This window comes from Neophocaena asiaeorientalis, unplaced genomic scaffold (genome assembly GCF_003031525.2).
Source record: "Neophocaena asiaeorientalis asiaeorientalis breed wild unplaced genomic scaffold, Neophocaena_asiaeorientalis_V1.1 scaffold1136, whole genome shotgun sequence".
Classification (NCBI taxonomy): Eukaryota; Metazoa; Chordata; class Mammalia; order Artiodactyla; family Phocoenidae; genus Neophocaena; species Neophocaena asiaeorientalis.
In genome coordinates, this window is record NW_020172368.1 from 337,423 (window position 1) to 364,615 (window position 27,193).

Consider the following 27,193-nt stretch of genomic DNA (forward strand, 5'->3'; position numbering starts at 1 on the left):
CTATATGAAGTTTATAACCACTGTTTTCTGAACAGGCTTATTTCTGGTGCAGGAGACATGAAACTCACCAAAGATGGCAACGTACTGCTCCATGAGATGGTGAGCTGATGTTGTTGACTTAATAAACCTTAATTAGCCTTAGCTGAGAACATAGTACAATTTGTATATCCTTAAACCAAGGCCATCAGCTAAATACTGCAGTCATGAGATATGCTTGTTGGTTTAAACCTCAGGAAAAAAAAAAGTCTGTTGGCTGTTTTCAAATCTTTGTGTAGTGCAAATAATAACTTAGGGATACTTCCAAATTAGTTACATTTTTTAAAGTCAATGCATTATGTTCTTTGTAATCATGGGAAAAAAATCCTTTGCAAGTTTAGTACATACATTCATCTTCAAGATTGAAGGATTTAATCTTATTTTGGAAATGTCATTGCATTCGAAGCAGAGACTCTTTTATAAAATGTTCAAACCTCATTAGTTCTCAGGTTTTAACTTTTCGTTTTGACATTTATTATGTATGATAATATAAAACTTGTGAACTTATAGAATGAAGCTTATTTCATTTCTTAATTTTACTGTTGACCCTTAGGTTATCTTGTTTTTGGTGGACTATTTCTTTATCTCATTCTCTCTCTTTTTTAATCTTTTGCTTGCTTTTTTCAACAAATTCAACACCCAACAGCTTCCTTGATAGCAAAAGTAGCAACAGCCCAGGATGACATTACAGGAGATGGTACTACTTCAAATGTCCTAATTATCGGAGAGTTACTAAAACAAGCTGATGTTTACATTTCTGAGATATTAGAATTTCATAGAATGCACATTCATGTGGTACTTTATTTTGAATAAAAAGTTATTTATTTTTTTGCTAGTAAAATGGTTTAATTTTAGAGGGAAAAAGTTAATTTTCATCAAGATGTTTTTGGACAATTATAAATGGAAATAATAATGAAATTTTTAGTCAAAATAATGCCTTTTATTGAAATGATATACCTTTTTAAAAAATGAAATATTTGAGATATATATAACAGTTAAAAAATTAGCCATGTACCCATGACTAATGGCCTAAGAAAGAAAACATCACTGAGAAAGTTGAAACCAAATTATGCACCTTTTAAAAAATAACTAGAGAAAAATTAATGAAGGTTTTCCACATTGTGAATTTACCTACTTTTCTAGTTTTATTTCCCTTTATAAACAGTCTCCTCTAGCCAGACTCCTTCATTCACTGGCCTCTGAAATCATTACATACATTTCTACCTCCATGCCTTTGTTCAATTTGTATTGTTTTCTTTGCGTTACTTATCTGTCTTTTCTAATTAAGCAGTTGAATTTTTGCTCTTTCAAGGACCATTTTAGCAAAGCATAACCTGTCCTTTCAAAGTGCTAAAAGGATCACTTTGTGTTTCATTTAGTATTGGGATCTGTCTATTAATTCAGTACCTGCAACTTATCTCAAGATGCTTTTAGCTGTAAGCAGTGGAAACTTGACTAAAAGTCACTTAAACAATAAAAAAATTATCTCCCGTAACAGGAAATATAGCAATAAAACAGGCTTCTAGGGTTAGTTGATTAAAAAATTCATTCAGTCATCAAGTACCCAGATCCTTTCTGTCTCTTAGCTCTTCCACTTGTAATGCTGTTTCATCATAGGCTTATTCCCATCCTGGATGAAAGACTGTCAGAAGAAATCAGGGCTGCCTCTTCTCCTTACTAACACTCAGCAGGAGAGGGCAAGAGAAAACCATTCACCCAGCCATAGAATAAAAGTCCTTCCTTTATATGATTGGGCCAACATTGGTCTTATTCCATCCCAAACCAGTGACAGTATTTTGGGAAATTGACTTAATCTAATTAGGATCCGCCCCTTGAGCTAGGGATAGGGTCAGCTTCCTCTGAAGCACTGAGGAAGAGAGATACCTAAACAAAATTAGGGTTGGGCTAGGAAGGAAGAAACTAGGGGAGGGGAGATGCCAACAGACATTGACATAGTTATGAAACTGTGTGACAGTGCAGTGACAGAGCTAGGCACAGGATGGGATAGAAACACTGAGGTTGGAGGGGTATCCTAAACTAGCCTGAGGTAGTCAGGAAGCACTTTCTGGAGGAAATAGGCCTGGGCTGAATCTTTAGGATTAGAAGGAGTGAGCCTGATGAAAGAGTGAGGGGTGAGGAGTGAACCTGATGAAAGAGTGAGGGGTGCGGAGAATGGCATTCCAGGCAGAAGGAAAAACATGAGCAAAGGCACAGAGAAAAGAAGCAAACTGGTGTGTGTGCAGAGCTACAAGCAGTCTGGTGTTGGTGGAGTTTAAAGTGATGCGGACAGTAGTGAATAGGCATGTAATATACTAACCAAGAAGAATGTTCATACTGACATATGAATGAGTGGTATGGTCAGATTGGCATTTTAAATATTTGGGGGACAGTTTTAAGGGAGTCAAGACTGAAGGTTTTCCTAGTAGTCTAGGTGAGAAGTTGTGAGGTCCTAGGCTGAGGAAATGTTTTGAAGATGGTTAATAACACAGGCTTGGGCTTCCCTGGTGGCGCAGTGGTTGAGAGTCTGCCTGCCGATGCCGGGGACACGGGTTCGTGCCCCAATCCGGGAAGATCCCACATGCCGCGGAGCGGCTGGGCCCGTGAGCCATGGCCGCTGAGCCTGCACGTCCGGAGCCTGTGCTCCGCAACGGGAGAGGCCACAACGGTGAGAGGCCCGCGTACTGCAAAAAAAAAAAAAAAAAAAATAACACACGCTCTGGCGTCAGGCCTTTTGGGTTTAAATCCTGGCTCTGGCTCTTATTAGCCTGGTGATCTAAGCCCTTAAGCCTAAATTTCCTCATCTGTGAAACAGGAATGATAAAAACACCCACTTCATAGTGTTGAGAGGACGAAAATAATACATGTAAATCCCTTAGAATAGTGCCTGGCACAAATGCTCAATAAATGTCAACTTTTGAAAGTTATTATAGGACTGACATAAAGGAATGGAGGAAGGGAATAAATTAGAACTAGTTCCAGCTTTCAATAAGTTTATGTATTATTTTTCAGAATAAACAATAGCGTTTTTTCAAAAAATAATTTTGTTATAATGTCAGACCTACAGAAAAGTTGCAAGAATATTCCAAAGAATAACATTTCTCTCTCTTTCATGAATATATATATATATATATATATATGGAATGTGTATATATATAGTAATATACATATTTTTTTCTAATTCTATAAGAATAAGTTGCAGACGTGATGATCTAAATATTTCAGTGTATGTTTCTTAAACCAGGGAATTCTCATATATAACCACAGTATAGTGATCGAAACAGGAAATTAATATTAACACATTGATAAGTACTTTTATCTAATTTGCAGGTTTTATTCAAATTTCATCACTTGTCCCATTCAGTTGTCATACCCCTTTAGTCTTCTTTAAGCTGGAATAGTTCCCAAGCCATCTTTTGTGTTTCATGACATTGCTGACATTGCTACTTTTAGAGAATAGGCTGTTTTTTTTTTTAAGAAAGTCCCTCAGTTTGGATTTGTCTGTTTCCTCATTATCAGACTCAGGTTATGAACCTTCGGCAGGAGTGCCATGGAAATGCTGTATTGGTCTTAATGCAGCATATCTGGAGGCACATGGTATGTGTTTGTCCCATTCTATGATGTTAACTTTTGAACATTTGGTGAAGGTGCTGCCTATCTGTCGTTTTTCTCCAAACAATGCTGGTTCTTTTCCTCTACATTACAGGGAGTCTTCTCTTCTGTGCCCATTCAGAAGAGCACTACACAACAGTGTGTTATAGTTTTCAGACATAAAAAGAACTTTTGTAGTTTTTTTCTACTGTTGTAAATTGTAAACAGTTTTTCTGTAAGTTTGAGATTGTTTGAAATATGAAGCGCTGAAAGATTACAAATTACATACATATACTTATATTTAGTGGCATTGATATAGGTAATTAATTTTTTTGGACATACCTATTAGTAGGAAAGGATAGTTACTTTTACTTTGGATAACTTACTTTATAATTTATAGTTTTATGTTGATGTATTAGGGCCTGCACCCTAGAATAATAGCTGAAGGATTTGAAGTTGCAAAAATAAAGGCACTTGAAGTTTTGGAACAAGTTAAAATTAAAAAAGAGATGAAAAGAGAAATCCTCTTAGATGTGGCTAGAACATTTCTACAAACTAAAGTTCATCCTCAGCTGGCATATGTGTTAACAGAGGTATGTGGTTAAACTTTTGCAGAATGAGTACAGCCTAACACATGGTGGTATTTTTCTTTTTCCTATAAGATAATCAGCTAGCTATGGCATGTGGTTCTTTTGAACATACAACAAAATATAGAAGACAAACATATATAGGCTTATTTACAGAGTAGATTTGATTGGTCAGAACAGTATGTGTAATTTTTCAAAAGTGTCATTAAGCCTTCTTTTAAGTTAACTTGAAAGTTGGGAGGGACTTGGCTGCCTATGGATCACCCCCTGTGGAAGCTGTTGGGGTGATGCACACTGGTCTCCTAAACCTAGAGGTCCATATTTATTTTTTATTATTTATATTTAATATAAAATATAAATAATAATAATAAATATATTTATTTATTATTATGTGAGATTGGGAATGTTGTGTTGGCAGTGTGTCTTGTAGTTAAGGTTACCTTTTTTTTTTTTTTTGCGGTACAGACTCTCAACCGCTGCGCCACCAGGGAAGCCCAAGGTTACCACTTTAATGAGCATGATTGATCTGATAGATGATATTCACATCTGGGAAGTGTATACTTGTTTACTTCTAAAGGTAGAATATATATATATATAATATCAGGACAAAGTTGGGTATTTTGGGAAGGCTTTTATCAGGTAGCTGTAGTTTGATGATATCATCATTGTTCCTCAGCTTTGCATTTTTTGAAACTTGAGTATATTAGTTTATCAGGAATGATGAGTTCATAACAACCAAATTCACAAGACATTGACATAGAAATCAAAATTCTATCTTACTAATTTACCTTGAGAAATATAAATACTGAAACACCTGAGTTGTTTCTGGTCAATTCTTACCAATAGGAAAACCTACTTAGAAAATCAGATTAAGATTAAGAAATTAAGACATTTTCTTGCTGAGCAGTCTAAATAAAGACTCTGCTGTGTTTTCTGCTGTTAAAGTACATATATCACGTGGCCCAGAATCTTCAAGCTATCTGATTAGGGCCTCCATTCCCTTTTGGAGTTATAGAAACACTAATACTCTCATTTTCCAATGGTTTGTCATTATTCCCCATTAGTCATCAAAACCAAAAATCATGTTACCTCAGTAAACTTTTCTAAGATATAGATTTTTTTGCTTTTATTTTATTTGAGGATGATTATACTATAGCACTTAATTTCTGTAGTCAGTTATTTTCATATTACTTTCTGAGCTAAGCAATAGGCTGTGTGGTGCTGTGCTTCTCAAATTGCATATCCCTGGGGATATTTGGCAGAATAAATGAGACATGTCTTTCTGGAGTGTCAATTTTACTTTACTATGGAGGAAAAGCATTATTTTCACATTGAAACAGACATGTATAACTAACAGAACACTGTAAATCAACTGTACCCCAATGAAAATTAAAAAACAACAAAAAACAAACATGCATATATTATGGCATGACGTAGAAAAGTTTCATGGTAAAACATAAGACTTAAAAATTTCATGTTGTTAGAACCAGCAAATTTGAACTCTTTCCTTAGATTTCATTTCCTTCTTTTCCATTAAGGTGTCCTTTGGTGGAAAAGTTTGAGTAGTGTTTGTATAGTAGGCTTGGCAGTTAAAGAGACTTGATTTCTAGTCCTGACTCTGCTACTACCTGTTAGATCTTGTTTTAAGACCATAACTTCTTAAAGTCTCACCTTAGTTTCCTTCTCTGTAAAATAAGGGGATTGGACCTGATAATCTCTGAAGTCCCTGTAGGCTCTGAAGTATCCATTGGCACTGGTTATCATTCGTATCCATGACAGAGTGACACTTTCTGACCTTGCCTTGTGTTTTGGAGCCTGAAACACTTTATCTGCTTAGTCTGGTGATAGATTACTAGGGCCAGTGGTTTCTTTTAGTAGACCAAATAATTTACTGTTCTCATTCATTTCTCTTCCAGGCTGTGGTGGATTCTGTTTTGGCTATTAGAAGACCGGGTTATCCTATTGATCTTCTCATGGTAGAAATCGTGGAGATGAAGCATAAATCAGAAACAGATACAAAGTAAATGATATAAACTTTAACAGTACATAGATTCTAGAATACTTGGTTATCTTCAGATATTCTTTCACTGATTTCATTAGTTACTTCTATTCATCATCAGTCTATTTATTCAGCATATATTAATTGGATACTTACCAGGAGCCATTCACTGTTCTAGGTGTTAGGAATGAAGAGTAAACAAAACAGAATTTCTTTTTTTAAGAATCTTACATTTCTAGTTGAAAGAGATGGTGGACAAATAATGCTAATAAGTGCTGTGAAGAGGCTAGAGCAGCTGTATATGTGAGCATGTGCATGATTTTAGGGTAGTAAGGGAAGATCATTGTGATGAGAAAGTAAACTAGAGGGCTAAATGGGTCTCTAGTGCTAGCCATGTGCATATCTGGAAGAAGAGTGTTCTAAGCAGAGGGAATAAGGGTGGAAGAAGCCGCAAGGCAGAAGTGTGCTGGGGGTGTTTCAGTGTGCCTGGAGCAGAGGAAGAGGAAAAAGTAGTAGAAGGTGAGGTCAGAGAGGTAAGACAATTATAACATTGTCTGAGTATGTATGTACTCAGAGTGAATAGCACCTTGTTGACTTTGGACTTAACTCATTTTAAACATTCTATTATGGAAAACTCTAACCATATATAAGAGTAGAATAGAATAGTGAATGAACTCCCACGTATCTGCCACTCATCTTTATCAATTTTCAGTATATGGCCAGTCTTATATCCCCCGTATATACTCCTCTTTCCTTCCCCCTGCCCAAATCTGGATTATTTTGAAGCCAATTCAGATGTTATATTTCATCTGTAAATACTTTATTTTTAATATATGTGTGTGTGTATGTATAGGTGTCTTTACTTATTTTTAGAAGTTCTATTTGGTTCATTCTTAAATCTGCCTTGTCACTTTTTATGGCTTCCTGTTCCCTGCAGATCTTTTCAAACTTACCTTTCATTTCTTTAAACATATAGTTCAGTTAGGTAATTACAATATTTAAAGTTTTGTCTTGTCTACTTCTGGTGTTTATTTTATTTATTTATTTTAAAAATTAATTAATTTATTTTTGGCTGTGTTAGATCTTTGTTGCTGTGTGCGGGCTTTCTGTGTGTGTGCCTTTGGGGTTCTAGTTTAATGTGAAGAGGGTCTTACTGTTATACTCTCTACTTTGGATGAGGCTTGAGCTTTTTAAATTCTGTCCCCCTCTCATTATGAGGTCAAAATTCAGATTTGTCTGAATTGTCAGATGACTTTAGGGTGAGTGGTTACAGTTATCTACTTACCTCTTGGAGTTCCTGTTTTGTTTTCAGTTTTGGAAAGAAAACTTCTGTAGCTCTTTACTGTTTTATGGCTCTGCAGAGTTTTTAAGTGTTTTTTTTTTTTCTTTTTTTGCGATACGTGGGCCTCTCACTGTTGTGGCCTCTCCCGTTGCGGAGCACAGGCTCCGGATTCGCAGGCTCAGAGGCCATGGCTTACGGGCCCAGCCGTTCCACGGCACGTGGGATCTTCCCGGACCGGGGCACGAACCCGTGTCCCCTGCATTGGCAGGCGGACTCTCAACCACTGCGCCACCAGGGAAGCCCTGTTTTGTTTTTAATCCAGCATTTTTAGTTGCTCTTGGTAGTAGGGTTGGTCCAAATTACCTTACCATTGCTGAGGGCAACAAGTACTTGGTTTATATTTCAGAAGGATCTCTGTGGTTGTTGTGTGGGGAGTACACTGCAGAGCAGGGTGGGAGGTGCAAGGGCAGAAGCAGGAGACTGGTTAGGAATCTGTTGTAATATAGGTGAGAAAAGAAAAAAGATTTGGATCAGGGTATACTTAGAAAGAAGGAGCAGTAGGATTTGTTGATGTTCCACATAGAATGTGACAGAAAGAGATGATTCAAGGATGTCTCTTGGGTTTTTGCATGAGCAGCTGGAAAAGCAGAGATGCCATTTCTTGGGATGGAGAAGACTGGGAAGAGCAGGTTTGAGGAAATAAATCAAGAGTTTAGCTTGGGCAATGTTATGTTTTCGATGCCGATTAGATGTCCACGTGGACATGTTGCGTAAGAATTTGGAGAGGTGTCAGGAGTTCAGGATCGAGGCCTGGACTGGAAATATTTATTTGGGAGTCATCAGTGTGTGGATGACTTAAAGCTATAGAATTTTTAATTTATTTTTTAATTTTTTAGGTGCGCCGTGCTGCATGTGGGATCTTAGTTCCCTGACCAGGGATTGAACCCATGCCCCCTGCACTGGGAGCACAGAGTCTTAACCGCTGGATTTCCAGGGAAGTCCCTATGAGAGTTAATAAGATCATCTGGGAAGTGATATAGATAGAAGAGGAAGTTTAAAGACTGAGCCCTGAAAACTCCAGTGTTTAGAAATTGGGAAGATAGGGAGGACTGAGCAGAGAAGACTGAAAAGGGGTGGTCAGTGAGATAGGAGGAGAGCCAAAGGAGAATAGTGTCCCAGAAGGTAAGAGAAGAAAGTGTTTCAAGAAAGAGAGAATAATCTGCTATGTCATATGCAGTTGACAGTTTGATGAGCAAGTTGTGAACTGAGAATTGACCATTAGATTTGGAGAACGTTTAGTTTTTTGGTGGCTTTAATGAAAGTTGATTCAATAAAGGGGTGAGTGTGAAAGTCAGATTGAAGGTGGGCTGAAGAGAGAATGGTTAGGGAAGAAGTGAGGATGCAAATGTAGACAACTCAGAGGAGTTTAGCTCTAGAGGGGAGCAGATAAGTGGGGCAGTAGCTAGAAGGGAATATGGGAATGGGGTTGAAAGAGAATTTTTTGTTTTAAAGATGGGCATTACTATGACAAGTTTGTTCCCTGATGAGGATGCTCCTGTAGGCAGGAACAGTTGATGTGAGGGAAGAGGGGACAGTTGCAAGAGCAGAGGGGAAATGGGATACAGAACACAAGCAGAGGGGTTAACCTTAGCGAGGAGCATGGGCAATTCATTCCTAGTCATAGGAGATTCAGGTTCAAGTGCAGGTAGATTGGTAGTGTTTTTATTTTCTCAAAGAAGCAAGATCATTTGCTGAGAGTGAGAAGAAGGGGAAGAGTGAAGAAGACTGGAAGAGTGAAGAATATTGAACATATAGTTTGTTTTTTTCTTCCTAAATAAAGTATCTTCACATTCAGTTAGGAGTTGGAGTAATCTAGTTAGATGAAAATTTTGAAAAATTCCCTATAATTATGCTTAACTATTTTAAAAATTGTTTCTTTACATGAATGTGTAACAAATATTGGTTATAAAAGATTCATAAGTAGAAATGCATTTCCTAATTGGGTGTAAATGAATTTTTTAAAGTTATAAAAATATTTTCTCTTGAAAGATCACTTGGAAAATAGGAAAAAAGCCCCCCCCCCCAATTATCTCTATTCCTACCACCCAAGCATAACCCTACTCTTAGTTTCCTTCCATTTTTCCTTTTCAATGCCAAGGTGCTTTTTAAAAATAATTAATTAATTAATTAATTTTTGGCTGCATTGGGTCTTCGTTGCTGTGCGCAGGATTTCTCTAGTTGTGGCGAGTACTCTTTGTTGCAGTGGGCGGGCTTCTCATTGAGGTGGCTTCTCTTGTTGCGGAGCACAGGCTCTAGGTGTGCAGGCTTCAGTAGTTGTGGCATGCAGGCTCAGTAGTTGTGGCTCGTGGGCTCTAGAGCACAGGCTCAGTAGTTGTGGCACACAGGCTTAGTTGCTCCACGGCATGTGGGATCTTCTTGGGCCAGGGATCAAACCCATGTTCCCTGCATTGGCAGGCATATTCTTAACCACTGCGCCACCAGGGAAGTCCCCCAAGGTGCTTATTTTTTAACAGAATAGTTATAATCGTGCTTCATATGTAATTTGTCATTCTCTGCTTCTTAGCTACCCCTGTAAATATTTTTCCATGTTATTACATGGTTTTCATGACTAACAGATAGTTGAGTCATTATCTGCTGAACAGTGCCCTATTGTTGGACATTTAGGTTAACAATTTTTAGTTGTTCCATGTAATTATTTTGAACAAATGTTCCTAAGAAACTCATTGTGTGCCTACCTTTCATTACTTGATCAGCTGTGTCACATGTTTGAGCCACATAATTTATCCTTGTTTTTTTTTTTTTTTGGTGTACGCAGGCCTCTCACTGTTGTGGTCTCTCCCGTTGCAGAGCACAGGCTCCAGACGCGCAGGCTCAGCAGCCATGGCTCACGGGCCCAGTCGCTCTGCGGCACGTGGGATCTTCCTGGACCGGGGCACGAACCCGTGTCCCCTGCATCGGCAGGCGGACTCTCAACCACTGCGCCATCAGGGAAGCCCTGAAAAGTATACTTTAAAAGGCTGAATTTTATGGTATGTGAATTGTATCTCAAAAAATAGAGTAATAAACTCTATAAACAATACATCAGATTTGTCTGATAAGCAAAAATGTAGATGTGAAATAATGGTAAAATAGAAGCTGAAATGGAAAATTAGAACCTAGGAAAAAAGAATATGAATGTAGCAAATGTAATAGTATAATATTTAAACTGCCAGAACATAAAGAGATACAGTTAGCTATATAGGTTTCATTATTGAAAAGGAGAAAACAGAGCAGTTTCTAAATTGAAAAAATATGGGGCTTGATATAAGACCCTCCTTCTTGTAGTCACTTTTGATAAAAGCTAGTAACATTTTTTTCAAGAAGGTAAACGTATATGATTCAAGCATGAAGCCGTTGGTAGTTCAACCTGATTCCTAGAATTTAGGATACAAAGAAAAAGGGACTATTTTTTAAATCACTTTAACCTCTTAGTTTTTTAAGAAATAATTTATCAAGGTAAAATTGACATATAATGAACTACTACACACATTTAAAGCCATGAAACTATCCCCTCATTAAAGATAATGAACATATTTATCACCCCAAAAAGTTACCTCATTCCCCCATGGTAATCCTTCCTGCCTCCTCTCACTGTGTCACCCTACCTTCAGGCAGCCTTCAGTCAGCTTTCTGTTACTATAGATTAGTTTGCATTTTCTAGAATCTTATATGAATGGAATAATACAATATGTAGTCTTTTTTTTGTTTGGCTTCTTTTACTCACCATAATTATTTTAAAGTTAATTGATGTTATTAATCAGTAGTTCATTCATTTTATTGCTAGATAGTATTCCATTATATGAATATACTGCAATTTATTTCATCAGATTCACCTGTTGATGCACATTTGGTTGTTTACAGTTCTTGGCTATTGCAAATAAAGTTGCTATGAACATTCGTGTACAGTTCTTTGTATGGATCTATGCTTTCATTTCTCTTGGGTAGATGCTTAGGAATGCAGTACTATGGAAGGTACATGTTTAACTTTTTAGAAGCTGCTGAACTGTTTTGCCATGTACCATTTTACATTCCTACCAGCCATTTATGAACATTCCAGTTGTTCTGCATCCTCGCTAACACTGGATATGGTCATTCATGTTAATTTTAGCCATTCTAAAATTTAAAAAACCAAACTGTGACTTTAATTTGGATTTTCTTAATGATCATTGATATTGAGCATCTTTTCACGTGCTTATTTGCTATCCACATATCTTTGGTGAAGTTTCTGTTCAAATCTTTTGCACTTTTTTTTTTTTTTTTTGCTGTACTCGGGCCTCTCACTGTTGTGGCCTCTCCTGTTGCGGAGCACAGGCTCCGGACGCGCAGGCTCAGCGGCCATGGCTCATGGGCTCAGCCGCTCCGCGGCATGTGGGACCTTCCCAGACCAGGGCACGAACCCGCGTCCCCTGCATCGGCAGGCGGACTCTCAACCACTGCGCCCCCAGGGAAGCCCATGCACTTTTAAAAATTGGGTTGTTTTCTTATTGTTGAGTTTGAGAGTTCTTTGTATATTCTGGATACAAATACCTTTTCAGATGTATGATTTGCAGACATTTTCTGCTACTCTGTAGTTCTGTTATTCTCATAACAGTGCCTTTCAAAGAGGAATTCTTAATTTCAATGAAGTATAATTTATCAGTTTTTTCTTTCATGGATTATGCTTTTGGGTGGTATCTAAAAAATCTTTACCTAACCCAGGGTCACAAAATTTTTCTTCTATGTTTTCTTTTAGAAGTGCTATAGCCTTAGGTTTTTTTTTTTTTTTTTTTTTTTTTTTTTTTGGAGCCCCTAGTCTTAGGTTTTATATTTAGGTCTGTGATTCATTTTAAGTTAATTTTTGTATATGCTGCAAAGTATGGATCTAAGTTTGTTTTTTTGTGTATAGGTATCAAATTGTTTCAGCTCTATTTGATGAAAAGACTATCCTTTCACTTAGTTGCCTTTGCATTTTTGTTGAAAATCAGTTAGTTGTCCATATTTGTGTGGTTCTGTTTCTGGGTTCTGTATTTCATCGATCTGTTTATCTCAGTGTTAATGTCATTCTACCTTGTTTATAGTAACTTTATAATAAGTCTTGAAATCTGTAGTGTTAATCTTCCCATTTTGTTCTTTTCCGAGTTGTTTTGATTATTTTAAATGTTTTGCATTTCATATCAATTTTAGAATCAGCTTGTCAATTCCTACCAAAAAACTGCTGGGATTTTGGCTGGAATTTCACTGAATCTATGGATAAGTTTGGGAATAATTGATATTTTAACAATATTGAGTCATGGTACATCTTTCTGTTTATTTGGGCCTTCTTGAATTATCTCAGCAATATTTTATACTTTTTAGTATGTGAGTATACTAAGTATTTCACAACTTTTTTTTCAGATTTATCCTTATGTGTTTCATGTATTTTGATCCTACTGTACATAGTATTTTTAAGATTTCAATTTCTGATTGTTAGCTGTTAATATATAAAAATACGGTTGATTTTTGTATATTGATCTTGAACTCTGCAACCTTGCTAAACTCACTTATTTTAGTAGTTTTCTTATAGATTTCATTGAATTTTCTATATAAATGATAATGTTGTCTTGTTAATGGAGACAGTTTTACTTCTTTCTTTCCAATATGGATATCTTTTATTTCTTTTTACCCCTTATTTCATGGGCTAAAACCTTCAATACAATGTTGAATAGAAATGGTGAGAGTAGGCATCCTTTCCTTTTTCCTGATCTTAGGGAGAAAACATTCAGTCTTTTTCCACTATGTGTGAAACTAGTTGTAGGTTTTTCATAGACATCTGCTATCAAATTGAGGAAGTTCTCTTTTATTGCTGAGAATCTTTATCAAGAATAGGTGTTAAAAAAAAAAAAAAAAAAGAATAGGTGTTGGCCAATCCAAAAATGGGCAGAAGAACTAAATAGACATTTTTTCAAAGAAGATACACAGATTGCCAACAAACACATGAAAGGATGCTGAACATCACTAATCATTAGAGAAATGCGAATCAAAACTACAATGAGGGGGCTTCCCTGGTGGCGCAGTAGTTGGCAGTCCGCCTGCTGATGCAGGGGACGCAGGTTCGCGCCCCGGTCCAGGAGAATCCCACATACTGTGGAGCGGCTGGGCCCGTGGGCCATGGCCGCTGGGCCTGCGCGTCTGGAGCCTGTGCTCCATGGCGGGAGAGGCCACAACAGTGAGAGGCCCGCATACCGCAAAAAAAAAACCCCAAAAAACTACAATGAGGTATCACCTCACACTGGTCAGAATGGCCATCATCAAAAAATCTAGAAACATAAATGCTGGAGAGGGTGTGGAGAAAAGGCACCCGCTTGCACTGTTGGTGGGAATGTAAATTGATACAGCCACTATGGAGAACAGTATGGAGGTTCGTTAAAAAACTAAAACTAGAACTACCATGTGACCCAGCAATCCCACTACTGGGCATATACCCTGAGAAAACCGTAATTCAAAAAGAGTCATGTACCCCAATGTTCATGGCAGCTCTATTTACAATAGCCAGGACATGGAAGCAACCTAAGTGTCCATCGACAGATGAATGGATAAAGAAGATGTGGCACATATATACAATGGAATATTACTCAGCCATAAAAAGAAAGGAAATTAAGTTATTTGTAGTGAGGTGGATGGACCTAGAGACTATCATACAGAGTGAAGTAAGTCAGAAAGAGAAAACCAAATACCATATTCTAACATACATATATGGAATCTAAAAAAAAAAAAAAGGTTCTGAAGAACCTAGGGGCAGGACAGGAATAAACATGCAGAAGTAGAGAATGGCCTTCAGGACACGGGGAAGGGGAAGGGTAAGCTGCAATGAAGTAAGAGAGTGGCATGGACATATATACACTACCAAATGTAAAATAGATAGCTAGTTGGAAGCAGCCGCATAGCACAGGGAGATCAGCTCGGTGCTTTGTGTCCACCTAGAGGGGTGGGTTAGGGAAGATGGGAGGGAGATGCAAGATGGAGGAGATATGGGGATATATGTTTATGTATAGCTGATTCACTTTGTTATACAGCAGAAACTAACACACCATTGTAAAGGAATTATACTCCAATAAAGATGTTTAAGAAGAAAAAAGAATAGGTGTTGGATTTTGTCAAATGCTTTTTCTGCATCTATTGAGGTGATCATATGGTTTTTCTTTTAGTTTCTTAATGTACTAAATTACATTGATTTTCAAATCATTCTTGGATAAACCTTAGTTATGATGTATTATCTTTTTAAAAATGGATTAAAGTTTTAGAAATAATTAAATGTTTTTTTTTAATTTTTTTTTGTCATTTAAACCATTACGTGTACAGTTCAGTGGCCATAAGTACATTCACACTGTGCAACCTTCACCACCATCCATCACAAACATTTTTCATCTTGAAAAACTGAAACTCTATACCCATTAAACAATAGCTCTCCATTCTCTTCTCCCCCCAGCCCCTGGAAACCACCATTCTACATTCTGTCTTTACGAATCTGACTATTCTATGTACTTTATAGGAATGAATCATACAATATTTGTCCTTTTATGACTGGCTTATTTCACTTAGCATAATGTCTTTAGGGTTCATCCATGTTGTAGCATGTTACAGAATTTCCTTCCTTTTTAAGGCTGAATAATATTCCATTGTATGTATGTACCACATTTTATTTATCCGTTCATCTGTTGATGGAAACTTGGGTTTCTTCACCTTTTGACTATTTGAATAATGTGGCTTGCTGTGTCTTTTTTTTTTTTCACTATATTGTTGGATTTAATTTGCTATAATTCTGTTAAGAATTGTTGCATCTACATTCATATGGGGTGTTGGTGTGTATATATATATTTTTGTAATGCCTTTATCTTTTTTGCTTTTAGAGTAATGCTGGCCTCAGAAAGTATTCTTTCCTCTTTAATTTTCTGAAAGTGTTGAATTCTTATATAGAAATGGTGTTAGTTTTTCCTTAAATGTTTGGTGGAATTCAGCAGTAAAGCTTTCTATACCTGGAGTTTTCTTCATGGGAAGATTTTAAAGTACAAATTTAATCTCTTTCATAGATACAGGATCATTCAGGTTGTTTATTTTTCTTGAGTGAGCTTTAGTACTTTGTGTCTTTCAAGAAATTTTTCTGCTTCATCTAAGTTAAGATCATACTGCCCACGAGCTAAATCTGGTTTGCTGCCTATTTTTGGTAAATAAAGTTATATTGGAACACAGTTACTCCCCTTTGTTATGTATTGTCTGTGACTTTGTGCTATGCTAGCATAATTGCAAAAGAGATGGTATGGTCCACAGAGCCTAAAATATTTATTTTCTGGCCTTTTGCAGAAAGTTTGCCAATCCCTGATCTTAGTTTTCAAATTTATTAGCATAAAATTGTTCATAATATTCCCCTATTATCCTTTAATAGCTGTAGAATCTGTAGTGACAGATTCTACACCGTTTTCGTTTGACATTGGTCATTTTTATTTCATTGATTTCCACTCCGATCTTAACTGTCTTCTTTATTCTGCTTACGTTAAATTTCCTAGTTTCTTAAGGTGGAGGCTGAGGTCATTGGTTTGAGACCTTTTTGCTTTTCTAGTATGGGTGTTTAGTGATATAAATTTCTCTTCAGGTACTACTTTAGTAGTATCCCACACATTTTGGTATGTTCTGTTTTCACAGGAGAATGGGATCAGGGAAGTTTTCAAAGCTACTGGTAATTTTCTGTTTCTTAAGCTGGGTGGTAGGTACATGGGTACATTTATTTGTACATTCTTTATATCTTATACATGTAAATATTCTTTTGTATGTATTCAGTATTTAACAAGGAATTTTTAAAAAGTGTGAATGGGAGATGAGGATGTAATTACCTTGTGGGTAGACATAACTCTCTTGAGCAGTTATATTGTACAGTGAAGCCGAGAAAGGGGGTAGTAATTTAAAAATGATGTGGAATAAAAGGAGAGACTCTTTTTGTGTTGTTTTGTTTTAAAGATGGGTGATTCCAAACCAAGTTTACTGATTCTAAGTTTGCAAATTCAAAAACTTTATAGAGCCATACCAGCAGGTATAAGAGTCATATCCTGATGTGAAAATTGACGTGTTTAACCAGAGCTTTTGCCTTAGAATAATAAGAACACCAAAATTTTTTTTTTTCTCAGAAAGTTTGGTTTCTGCTTCAGTACAGAAAGCAAATACTTCCTTGAGTCCTGAGAATTCCATACCAAAAACTATGGCCAAATTATGTTGGCCTAACATTTTTTTCAAATCAGATGTTATAATTAGTTAACCTGCCACCATAAATTATAAATAACTACTTTTTAAATATAGTCATAAAGGAGAAGGATGATGGTGGAAGAAATGTCTACTCTGTAAACAATGAAATAAACTGTAGCCAGCTCTTGTCTGTACTATGTTAATTGTTTAATGGTGTATAACTTCAGGATGCTTCATAAGACATCTGAGTGATCACTGAGTTACGCAACTTATTTTATTTCTGTATATATTTAAATACATTTTAGAGGCAGGCAAGATAATAGAACATGAATAGCTAGTTGCTTTTTTCTCTGTTTCTTCTGTATGGTATGTCTTGCCAATCATTTTTTTCCCTCCAATAGGTTGTGTGGTTCCAGGAGCGGGTGCAGTTGAAGTGGCAATAACTGAAGCTCTAGTTACATACAAGCACAGTATAAAAGGAGCTCGTCTTGGAGTCCAAACTTTTGCTGATGCTTTACTCATTATCCCTAAGGTAGAACTATCCTAATGGCCAAAGAACAACTGTTTAGACAAAAGGTGTCTAATTAATTTTAAATTGCCCATTTTATGTATAACAGTAGAGTAGAAAGATAGGTATTTGTATTTCCCTACACAGTTTTGTTTAAGATATTATATAGCTAAAGCAGGGAAGTTTTTAGGATAACAGCTCTGAATTCTTGTAGGAGTTTCATGAAATGGCTAAATTATCACTTTGCTTCCGTCTCTGAGCTCCAAAAGTTGAAGTAACTCCAAAAATTTCCTTCAAAAATGGTTCATGATTAATCGTAATGAAGAAGTGTAGAACGTAAAATTTAATTAGATTTTGAGTAGACCTTTATTATGTTGGTGCTATCCAAAGTATTAGCACTTTAAATTATGGGAAGTGAGAACTTCAGTCTTGCATTTGTCATTGTCATTATAATTCCTAGAAAAGGAGAGAAACCAGTTTTTTTTCCATGTATCAACAGAAGGACAAAGAACTACCATTTGTTTCCTTTGCCTTAATCTGATTGTGAACTACTTGGAAACACAGAGAACTCTTTCAAATATACTATTACCATGAATTAAAACATTACTAACAATGCTAGCAAAGTCTCTGATAATTGCTTTAAAATTATTAATAATTTGTTGAATCTTTGTGCATTAGATATCCATTTTTTTCTTCCCCTGAAGAGGCAAAGTCATTAACGATCCTATAGTTGACAAATATTGGTAAATCTGGTAGACATTTGGTGGTACCTTTTCACTCATCAGCTGTTGGTTTAGGACCACTTGGAAATAAACCTCGCTTGGAGTGCAGGTATCTCCGTCCCTGTTGCCACAGGTCATAACTCTCCTCATGTGAATGAGGGGCACAGATATAATGCAGATAGGCAGATTTAACAAGTGCCCAGGAAAAACCAGAAAACATGTGGCTAGAGGGACTAAGCAAACAAGAATACCATTCTACTTACTTCCGTTTAAAAAAAAATCTTTTGCAAGGAGGTGTTACCGGAGAGGGACCCCTTTGGGGACCCTTGTCTAACACTCGGAAATGAATTGTCCGAGGAGACACACATACTGATAAAGCAAAAGACTTGGGTGCTCGAGCAGAGAACAGCAGGGTAAGGGAACCCAGGAGAGCTGCTCTGCCTCGTGGCTTGCAGTCTCAGGTTTTATGGTGCTGGAGTTGGTTTCCAGGTTGTCTCTGGCCAATCATCTTGCTTGTGCCATATTTGGCCCGACTCAAGAGCCTTCCTGGTGGGCGTGCACATCTCTCAGCCAAGATGGATTCCAGCATGAGGATTTCTGGGAGGTTGTCAGGACATATTATGGGCTGGTGTCTCCTCCCTCTTTTTGGCCCCTCCCAAATTCTTCTGGTTGGTTTTGGAGGCACCTTGTCAGTTCAGTGTTCCTTATCAGGACCTCCTGTTGTGAGACAACTTATGCAAACGGTGGTTTCAGTCCACGGTTCCCTAACAGAGGGAAATTAATGTAGCAGGGTGGGTGGGGAAACTCTAATTAGTCTTCGTCAGAATTTAGTGTGATGTACATAGGGAAAATGTTTAAATATAAAAGTTACTAGGTACATGAAATAATTTGATTTAGATTAAGAACGGAATTCTTCAAAAGGAGATGATTACTATATTATGGATGTGTTTTCATAAGACTGGAGAGCAGTGCCTTATTTTTTATATCTGATATTTAAATATATATGAAGGAGTTCCATACATATATTTATTATTATTTTTTATTCCTAAAGGTTCTTGCTCAGAATTCTGGATATGACCTGCAGGAAACACTAGTGAAAGTTCAGGTTGAGCATTCAGAATCAAAACAACCTGTTGGCATAGATTTGAATACAGATAAGAAAGTAAAGAAAAATCAGCTGCTTAATAAAAAAAGAGTTTATACTACAGTGACCCAGAACTTAAGTAAGGGGGTGGAGGTTTGGATGGCTTTTTTTTTTTTTTTTTTTTTTTTTTTGCGGTACGCGGTCCTCTCACTGTTGTGGCCTCTCCCGTTGCGGAGCACAGGCTCCAGACGCGCAGGCTCAGCGGCCATGGCTCACGGGCCCAGCCACTCCACGGCACGCGGGACCTTCCCGGACCGGGGCACGAACCCGCGTCCCCTGCATCGGCAGGCGGACTCTCAACCACTGCGCCACCAGGGAAGCCCTGGATGACTTTTATATTTAAATTTTGGGTGCCTTTGTTTTACTTTTGAACTTCTTAGAAGCAAGTATTCATTCACTTAAGAAATAGTTATTGAGTGCTTGTTATTTGACTCGGGATTCACACAGAACAAAACAAAGACCCTTCCCTTGTGAGCTTATGTTGTAGCAGGGAAAGATAGGCAGTAAATAATAACCTTAATAAATAAGTTCCTTTAACATTTTTAAAGGTAATAAATTCTGTGAAAAAAATAAAGGGACAGTGTAAGGATGATTGTGAATGCTAGCACAGGAGTGTGGGGAGGGGGTTTCAATGGGAAGAGGGTGGTCAGGATAGGCCTCATTGAGAATATCTGTTGAACAAAATCAACGAAAGTTAGGAAGTTCCACATGGGAACTAGGGAAAGAATGTCCTAGGCAGAGGGAACAGCTAGTGGAAAAGCCACTGTCTGGTGTTTTCGAGGAGGAGGGAGATGAGAGAGGTAATAGGTCAGATCACACGAGGGCATGTGGGCCAGTGTATAGAGTTTGACTTTTTCTGTGGTGGAATAGGGAGCAATTTTGAACAGAGGTGTGACATGGTCTAAATATGTTTAAAAGGATCACTCTTGCTACTCTGTGGAGAGTAGTCAACTGAACAACTGGAAGGAATTGCCATTGGAATTGCCGTTAACTGCATTGGAGAAGACTGTGGGTAGAGCATGTTGTGGTGGCCGGAGGTCAGCGTTGAGTTTTGGCAAAGTTAAGTTTGAAGTATCTGGAGACTTTAAAATAGACAGTTGGATGTACAAGTCTGAAGCTCAGGAAAGTGGTCCGGCTTGGAGATAAAAACTTGAGAGTCGTCAGAGTGTATATGCTTTAAATCTAGAAGATTGGATGAGATCATCTAGGGAGTGAGCGTAGAGAGAGAAGAATGCAGGACTGAGCCTTTGGGTACTCTAACATTAAGAGCTCAGGAGGAAGAGGAAGAACCAGCAAAGTAGACAGAAAAGGAACCACTAGTGCAAAAGAAAAAAACCAGGCAAGTGTGATGACTCGAAGACAAGTGAAGAAAGAGCGGTTGGGAGGGTGTGATCAGCTGTGTTAGTTAAGTGCTGCTGATAGATGAGGTCTGAGAATTGACCTTTGGATTTGATACCATGGAGGTCATTGGTGACCTTGATAATAGTAATTTTGGTGGTATATTAAATATTGTTAGAATATACAGCCAATATTAACAGAATATATCAAGATTGTAGTATTGAAATAGTTTGTTTTTCCTTTGCAGGTGAGCCAATGGTAGCAGCAGATGCAGGAGTTTGGGATAATTATTTTGTGAAAAACCAACTTCTTCACTCTTGGTAAGTTTGTATTAATAAAAAGAGAAAGACTTTTAAGGACATAATTGATAACATTAAGATTTTTCTATTATTTTTGCCTGCTACAGTGGAAAATGGCTAAGTGTATGAAAAGGCATGGTATCCAGTTATTAAGACTAGCTTCTGTCATTTTACAGTCCCTTTTAGATTTTAGTTCTATCAGTGTTAAGTTATGGGAAATGTTAATCTTACTGTTTATTTGAGGGAGAAGGGAAAGAAGGACATTTACTGAAATAGTACCACATGCATAGTGGGAAAAAGATCAAATGATGTGCTAAAAATGAGCTCAGTTTTGCTGGAATATAAAATTAGGCTTCTACTTTATCAGCAAATGAGTTGAAATTATAATGCAAGGGGTGATGTTTGTATTTATAATAGCTATGTCTTATCTCACACCAACATCATTGCAGAACAAAGTGTCAGTAGCTGAAGATTTCTGGGGGGGAAAGATAAGAGTGGATTGGTAAGCTTTACTCACCCTGTCATCTTTTCCCTCGCACAGTGATTGCCACCAACATTCTCCTGGTTGATGAAATTATGCGAGCTGGTATGTCTTCTCTCAAAGGGTGATTGAGTTCAAAATCAACTCTTCTAGAAGCTGAGACTTAGCACATCTTACATCCAACTACCATTACAGAGCTTGAGCCATTCTTAATTTTTACACAATAAATGCAGTTTGTATTTGGTGGTCTTATAAGTCTCAAAAGTATTTCATCAAGGTATAGAACACAAATACTTTCACAGCAAATAATATTAATGAAAGTATTTTTCCCTCGAAGTTCTAACTCCCTACCCTTTACTGTATGTGTGATATTATGATATAATAAGAAATATATATTTGGCCTATTTTATTTTATTTTATTATCTTTGGCTGCGTTGGGTCTTTGTTACTGCTCGCGCACTTTCTCTAGTTGCGGCAAGTGGGGACTACTCTTCATTGTGGTGCACAGGCTTCTCATTGCGGTGGCTTCTCTTGTTGCGGAGCATGGGCTCTAGGACGCACAGGCTTCAGTAGTTATGGTGCGTGGGCTCAGTAGTTGTGGCACATGGGCTCAGTTGCTCCATGGCATGGGGGATATTCCTGGACCAGGGATCGAATCTGTGTCCCCTGCACTGGCAGGTGGACTCTTAACCTCTGTGCTACTAGGGAAGTCCTATATTTGGTCTTTATCCCCAGTTCCTGGCACAAGATCTGCTAAAACCTTTGTAATTTCCTGAGCAATAGGGGTGACAGGAACATTTTTTATTATAATATTTAGTCTTGGTCCTGGTTCCTGACATAAGATCTTTTAAGACCCTTGAAATCTCTGGAATTAATGAGTATCTTTTTGTATGCTAATGAGGTAACTCTTGATGGGCCACTAGATAGCTTCAGGTTGGGGGCTAGTCTCCAGAGGAACCAACCATGTGATTAGAGGGTTAGAACTTTAAGCCTCCCCGCCCTGGGAGGGAAGGAAAAGGGTATGGAGACTGAGTTACTAATCAGTTATACCTACATGATGAAGCCTCCATAAAAAAATCCCTAAACTATGGGGTTTGGAGAGCCTCCAGGTTGGTGAACATATATCCATGTGCCAGGAGGGTGGTGGACTCCAACTCCATGGAGACCGAAACTCCTATACTCAGGACTCTTATCGCCCTATATACCTCTGCATCTGGCTGTTTATTTATATTCTTTATATCCTTTATAATCTGGTAAATGTAAGTAAGTGTTTCCCTGAGTTCTGTGAGCTGGTATAGCAAATTATCAAACGTGAGGAGGGGGGTCATGGGAACAGAAGTTGGACAGAAGTGTGGGTAACATGGGGACCCACCACTTGTTCATTGGTGTCTGAAGTGGAGGACAGTCTTGTGGAACTGAGCCTGTGGGGCTCAGTTCTGTGGGGTCTATGCTAACTCCCAGTAGTTAGTGTCAGAATTGAATTGTAGGACACCCAGTTGTGTCTGGAGAGTTGGAGAATTGGTTGGTGTGGGAAAATCCCCACACATTTGATATCAAAAGATTGTGAGTAGAGGAAACAATTTTCCTTTAGTATGCTATTGCAGTTTTCATAAAATAGAATCTGTTGTGATTCTTAGATGTTTTGGGGCAACTTTAAAAAAAAATTTACTTATTTATGTGGTTGCCCCAGGTCTTAGCTGTGGCTTGCGGTCTCCTTAGTTGTGGTATGCGAACTCTTAGTTGCAGCTTGCATGTGGGATCTAGTTCCCTGACTAGGGATTGAACCCAGGCCCCCTGCATTGGGCTCAGAGTCTTAACCACTGTGCCGCCCGGGAAGTCCCTTGGGCAACTTTTAATGAACAAAATACGGAGCACAGGTTTTAGAGTACCCAAGTCAATTTCCAATTTATCAGTGGGTATAAATGTAACAGGGCAAAATGTTTTATTCTCTCAAAATGCCTTTAGTAACTTCTTGCTGCCACTCTTTTCTCTAATAAATATGGCATCACTTTGTTAGTATAGCTTTGTTTCACTGATACCTGACAGTTTATTTTGAATATAGTTTATTTTATTTTACCTGGCTCTTTCTTATACATGATTAGCAATTTACACTACTGTGCTAACTCTGGTAGTTCTCTGACTGGATGATTAGATAGAACAGGTCTCATCTGGAAAGGCTGGGATTGTTGGCACCAACACTGAGAAATAATTTTTTTTGGCTTTGAATGCTGCTATTCTATATCAGTATTATAGCAATATCTTTCTTATTCAAAACACTAGAGTTAATCTATTGTACTTTTTATTATTATTAAGCTCCTTGTAGTTAACTTCTGTCCATGGAAGCAAGTTGATGAGATTAAAACATGGCAAGTGCATTAATAGAACCTTGGCCTGCTGGTGCATGTGGGGCAAAGTTCATTTAACCATTTAATGCCTTAGTTGAAAGCCTATAGTTTTTTTGTTTTTTTTTACGGTATGCGGGCCTCTCACTGTTGTGGCCTCTCCCGCTGCAGAGCACAGGCTCCGGACGCCCAGGCTCAGCGGCCATGGCCCACGGGCCCAGCCGCTCCGGGGCATGTGGGATCCTCCCGGACTGGGGCACGAACCCGCATCCCCCACATTGGCAGGCGGACTCTCAACCACTGCGCCACCAGGGAAGCCCAAAAGCCTATAGTTTTATAGTTTGTTTGTTTTTTTTCACATTTAATGTGTTGTCACCATCTTTCCAAGTTAATAACTACACTTCTGAACTATAATTTTTTCGTGGTTATGTGACATTTCATTGTGTGGCTGTTCTGCAATTTATTTAGCTAATTCTGTTTTCAGTTTTTCCCCATTATAAACAAACATCTTTTTTAGACTCTATCCTTATTTTATAGGATAGGGCTTTAAAAATGGGTATATCATGCATATTCCCAGACCTTTTCTATGTAAAATGTTTAAATTGTGAAATACTTAAAATATACTGAAAGGACAGAAAAAATATAATAAACACCTTTGTACCCTCCACCTAGCTTTAAAAAATAGTAAAGTTTTGTCATGTTTGCTTCAGATTTTCTGTAAAGAAATAAGAAAGTATGGATGTTGTTAAATTGCCACTGTCCCTTACCTCCTCCTTATCAGATGCTTTTCCCACCCTTTCTCCTTAGAAAAAGGACTACCTAGAGATATTCTTTGATTTTTTTTAAAATAAATTTATTTATTTACGTATTTATATATTTATTTTTGGCTGCGTTGGGTCTTCGTTGCTGCGCGTGGGCTTTCTCTAGTTGCAGAGAGCGGGGGCTACTCTTCATTGCGGTGCGTGGGCTTCCCATTGCAACAGCTTCTCTTATTGGAGAGCATGGGCTCTAGGTGTGCGGGCTTCAGTAGTTGTGGCATGTGGGCTCAGTAGTTGTGGCTCGCGGGCTCTAGAGCACAGGCTCGGTAGTTGTGGTGCACAGCCTCAGTTGGCTCCGTGGCACATGGGATCTTCCCGGACCAGGGATTGAACCCGTGTCCCCTGCACTGGCAGGTGGATTCTTAATCACTGTGCCACCAGGGAAGTCCCTGAATTTTTCTTTACTTGGATTTGTTTCTGGTTTAAATATTTTGTTCTGTTGCACTGATAATTGTTACTATATCAATACACATTGTTTTAATTCTTAGAACTTTATATAAAGTCTTGATGCATGGTAGGTTGAGTTCCCCAACCCCTTCTTTATTTTCTTCAAAATTGTTTTGGCTATTCCGAGATCTCTCTTCCCTCTTTTAGGATCAGCTTGTTGAGTTATATGTTTTGATTAGAATTTCAATGACTTTATAGATTATTTCTGGTAGAAATAGATATATATATTCCTTCCACTCATAAATATTTTATATATCACTTTATTGATATCTTAGTGCTTCAGTTTTTTGTTTTTTTTTTTTTTTTTTTTGCGGTACGCGGGCCTCTCACTGTTGTGGCCTCTCCCGTTGCGGAGCACAGGCTCCGGACACGCAGGCCCAGCGGCCATGGCTCACGGGCCCAGCCGCTCTGCGGCATGTGGGATCTTCGCGGACCGGGGCACGAACCCGTGTCCCCTGCTTCGGCAGGCGGACTCTCAACCACTGCGCCACCAGGGAAGCCCTTCAGTTTTTTTTTTTACTAAATGTTTTCAATGAAGTTTTAAGTGTTTTCTATAAAAATGCATTACATGTTTGATTAAATTTATTCCTATTTTTTTTAGAAGCTATTATAAATACCATCTTCTATAAAAATTATATTTTTAATTGTTCATTGCTGTACTATAGACCCTCTATGGGCTTTAATATATTGGCTTTTATATTTCATAACCTTGCTGAACTCTCTTATTAGTGCAATAGTTTGTAGTTTATTTTGGATTATCTGGGTTGATAATAACAGGTTAGTTCTTTCTTCTTTTCCACTCCTTGTACTATCTCTAGTATTTTCCTGTTTTATTGAGCTGCCTAAGACCTTTTAAGTTAATTAATTAATTAATTAATTTATGGCTGTGTTGGATCTCTGTTGCTGCGCGTGGGCTTTCTGTAGTTGTGGCGAGCGGGGGCTACTCTTCGTTGCGGTGCTCGAGCCTCTCATTGCGGTGGCTTCTCTTGCTGGTGGAGCATGGGCTCTAGGCGCGCAGGCTTCAGTAACTGTGGCTCACAGGCTCTAGAGCGCAGGCTCAGTAGTTGTGTTGCATGGGCCCAGTTGCTCTGCGGCATGCGGGATCTTCCCAGACCACTGCGCCACCAGGGAAGCCCCTGCCTAAGACCTTTTGTAGAATATTGGATGGAAGCAATGATAGCAGTCATGTTTATTCCTGTTCTTGCCTTTAAAGAGGATGTTTTTAGCATTTTACCATTTTTTTGTTTGTTTTTACTGTGGAATCTTGGCAGGTAGTCAGCTGTATACGGTTAAGTCTGTTCTTTTGTATTTCTGTTTTGCTAAGAGGTTTTTAAAAAAATTGATGATTGTTGAATTTTATCAAATGCTTTTCTGCATGCTTTGAGTTTTTTTCTTTAATGTGTTAATGTGGTTACCTACTTTAATACGTTTTCTAATGTTAAACTATTCTCGTATTCCTGAAATAAATCTTCTTTGATTGTGAAATACCATGTTTGTTGATTCTGAGGTGCAGATTTTTTACATTTTCACATTTCTGTAAGTAGAATATGTTTTACAGTCAATGGCATCTTCTAATTGCTCTTGCTTGATCTTGGTTACCTGTGATTCCTTAGCGTTTTAGTTAACAGCCATTTAAGGACCCTTTGAGGAAGAAATAGGAGTCTTGATTGTTGCTGAAAACTTTCTGTTGTTAACTTCTGGTAAAGTAAGAACATTTCAGCAGCAAAACTTTCCGATTATGTGTCAGTGGCTTAGAAGAAAATGCCAGAGAGAATAGTAGAAACTATTTTTTGAAATGTTACATACTACCACCTCTTGATGGCAAGAATAAATATCAAAGACTCTGAATTGTAACGTGATTTATAAGAGTTGGACTCCAATATGAAGATCTTAACGTTATTTATTTTGCTTATATTTTCCTCATTTTGAACGTCTAAGAATGATAAATGATAAAAATAAGTGTAACTAAGTCTGAAAACTCCTTCAGTGGGTATAAAATAAAATGTGTGAGTGATAAGAAAGCATTATGCTATGGCTGAAATGACAGGATTTTTGTTTCTTAGTATAAAAGTAATGGTGTGTCTTACAATCAGTGACATTTTTGATTTGATGAAATATTGTATTAACTCTTTGCTGGACTTGAGGCTAATATTTATTTAGGTTTTTGTAAGTATTCATAAGCAGGATTGGTCCATAATTTTACTTGTTCACTATCCAATTTTGGTATCAATGACATAGTAGGCTCATAAAATGAGTTGGGGAATTATTCTTCTTTTTCTTTTCTTTGGAACAATTTGAGTCAGTAAGATGGAGGGTTATCTCTTTCTTTTTTTTTTTTTTTTTTTTGTTTACA

At 37.7% G+C, this 27,193-nt stretch overlaps 1 protein-coding gene across 1 annotated transcript in view; it reads left to right on the top strand.

Annotated features, from left to right (window-relative positions):
* CCT6B (chaperonin containing TCP1 subunit 6B) overlaps positions 1-27,193 on the top strand; it is a gene marked incomplete at its 5' end in the record, with an annotated part of 33,934 nt that overhangs the window by 1,874 nt on the left and 4,867 nt on the right. The window contains 4 exons of the mRNA XM_024769141.1: positions 36-99; positions 4,044-4,217; positions 6,128-6,231; positions 10,361-10,413. Coding sequence (XP_024624909.1) covers positions 36-99; positions 4,044-4,217; positions 6,128-6,231; positions 10,361-10,413 — 395 coding nt within the window. The remainder of the gene's footprint in view (positions 1-35; positions 100-4,043; positions 4,218-6,127; positions 6,232-10,360; positions 10,414-27,193) is intronic.